The sequence below is a fragment of the Gavialis gangeticus genome, unplaced genomic scaffold, assembly GCF_001723915.1.
Source record: "Gavialis gangeticus isolate Ggan-Ray unplaced genomic scaffold, GavGan_comp1, whole genome shotgun sequence".
Taxonomy (NCBI): Eukaryota; Metazoa; Chordata; order Crocodylia; family Gavialidae; genus Gavialis; species Gavialis gangeticus.
In genome coordinates this window covers 12,035,673-12,038,074 of record NW_017729034.1, presented here as the reverse complement: position 1 = coordinate 12,038,074, position 2,402 = coordinate 12,035,673, and the positions used below count along the sequence as shown (strand labels likewise).

Below are 2,402 nucleotides of genomic sequence, written 5' to 3'. Positions count from 1 at the left end.
GGGGGGGGGGGCGGGGGCTTTCTCCAGGCAGCTCCAAGCAAGGCCCTCCTGGCCTTGCTACTAAACACAACTTGTACCCAGAACATTTGGTAGCTGGTGGGGCCTAAGAGATGCAACAGCTCCATGGACTGCCTGGCCAAATGGGTTTCTGGCATTTGTAGGCTTCTGGGGGCTATGGCTAGTTGTGAGGGAGGGGTCAGAGGCATGCACACGGTATGCCAGGGTCAGGCATAAGCACTCAGCCTGTACTGCAAAGGACACCTCTGCATGGTACCATGTGTCCTATGATCTGTACCCAGCAGGTACCTGATCAAATTCAGTGTCTGCTTCCAAGCAGTAATTATTCAGAGGACCAGAGGTTGCGATGAAATCTATGGTGTTGGGTCAGGAATAAATAAAATACTAGTAAAGAGAAGAGTTCCCCTTCCCCCCGCACCATAATATCTCAGCACAGGATTCCACACATAGCTGTGACAGTGCTCTTCACTCCTGCCCTGCAGCATATGCTGTCAAGGCAAGAAGCCCCTCTCCTTTAAAATGAGACTGGGCCCCAGTGCAGGGAGGTGGCGTGGAACAGGAAGCAGCATACCACTCCAAGGACAGCCAGGCAGATGACCACAGCGAAGGAGGCGTAGGCTGAGTAGGCACTGGCGTTGATATCTGGGTGCCGGGCCTGGTACAGCTTGAGCATACAGAGTCCTGCAATCATGTACATGAAGGAGGTGTCTGTGGAAGGAGCAGAAAAGGGAAATTGAGGATGGCTTCTCCTGGCTTCTGGACCAGAGGATGGAGGGGTGCTGTTCAGGATTGTCCCTAAATCAGGGGATGGGCTGTGAGGTAAGGCCCCCACTAACAGGCAGAGCTCTTTGAGCCACTCTGTGCTGCAGCAATCTTTTGGCTTTCACTGCAAGATGCCCACAGCCTTCCGGGGTACCATGAAACTACAGCTAGCATCAATACTGGACAATGTGGACCCTAAGAGTGCAAACATTGCACATTGTGTGGCAGCCTGAAGCACCTTTAGAGGAATCTCAAGGCACCCCAGGCTGGTGCTGCACCCTGCTTGAGAAACACTGGGGTAAACCCTTCCAGTCCTTTTTCACACACTGAACACCCAACATGATGCAGGTCAGGGTGAGGGGCATGACTTGTAGGCATACAAAATCCTGCTTCCCAGAGTGGCAGAATACTGCAAACCTTGCCTTCCCATGAGCAAAGAAGGGTGGGGCAGGTTTTGTCTCCTCCTCTAGCCTGGGGTTCTCTGCTTACCAAACTGGAAGTTGGAGTAGTTGGGGCAGACATGGTAGCAGGCACTGAGAACCCCCTCCATCATCAGGGCGATGCCCATGGCATAGAACAGGCCAAAGTGCTTGGGGATCCCATAGTCCTGAAAGACAACAGAACATGCTCAGTGCAACAGCACTGCTGATCTCCCAGGCAGGCCCATAGCGGGCTCAAGCTGGTTGCCCAAGCACACATGCACACACCCATGCACAGGCGCATGCGCACACACACATCCCCTCCCCTGCTGCTGCAGCGTGGCCACTCTCACTGCCATACATGCCACAGGTCACTGCAGCCACACAAAGAATTGAGGCAGGCAGGATGTAGCTGGCTACATGGGAGTTGGATGCCAGCAAGGCACAGCAGCAGTCTTCTGTGCCCAGGTTCAAACATGTAGGAGCAGAAGTGCCTCAGGTAACCAGGACTTCCTCCTCGACCAGCCAACGGGAGTACGCTGACCCAAAAAGGTTGAAAACCCCTGCTCTAGTATCGCCTATCCATGTACTGAACAGACCCAGTACAGATTTGTGATAGCTGATACGGTCACAGTGGAAAGGGCAGAGGCTCCTTGCACTGGGACTGGAATAAGCTCCTGTTCAGGCCACTAAGGCAGAGCCAGCCATGGCACCTTGGGACTGAAGGGACTGCTTTCCTCCTCTTTATAGATTACCATTAGAAGGCTCCCTCCACAGCTTTAGGCTCCTCTCCACAGGGCCCTCTGGAGGCTTCACATAGTAAGGCACACCAAAATGTACAGGAGACACTTGTCATCCACAGAGAACCACCCAGAACCACCTCATCCATTGCGAGGGACACAGATGTAATGGCCAGAACCAGAGGAATTAATAAGCAATAAATATGTACTTCTTGGGGGCATTTGGTATTTTGCCTAAACAGGTAATATTAGTTAATATAAAGCTTGTAAGTGTGTAAACTGCAAATATAACTTATCTGTCATAAGTTTAACCAAAATGATAAAATTAACTGTTCATGGAACTGACTGGGCCCCATAGGCAAAGCTGCAGCTGTAAGATGAGGAGACCTAACAGTTTTTTGCTCAGGGTTCAGCCTTGAAGATAAAACTGGATCTAACTGCCTGGCACACCCAACACATTCCA

The 2,402-nt window shown here is 51.7% G+C and overlaps 1 protein-coding gene across 5 annotated transcripts in view; it reads right to left on the bottom strand.

Annotated features, from left to right (window-relative positions):
- SIDT1 (SID1 transmembrane family member 1) overlaps nucleotides 1-2,402 on the bottom strand; it is a 111,085-nt gene that overhangs the window by 9,349 nt on the left and 99,334 nt on the right. For all 5 annotated transcript variants that reach the window (XM_019527489.1, XM_019527491.1, XM_019527488.1 and 2 more), the window contains 2 exons: nucleotides 1,270-1,387; nucleotides 590-726 (listed from right to left, as the gene is read on the bottom strand). In XM_019527489.1, coding sequence (XP_019383034.1) covers nucleotides 590-726; nucleotides 1,270-1,387 — 255 coding nt within the window. The remainder of the gene's footprint in view (nucleotides 1-589; nucleotides 727-1,269; nucleotides 1,388-2,402) is intronic.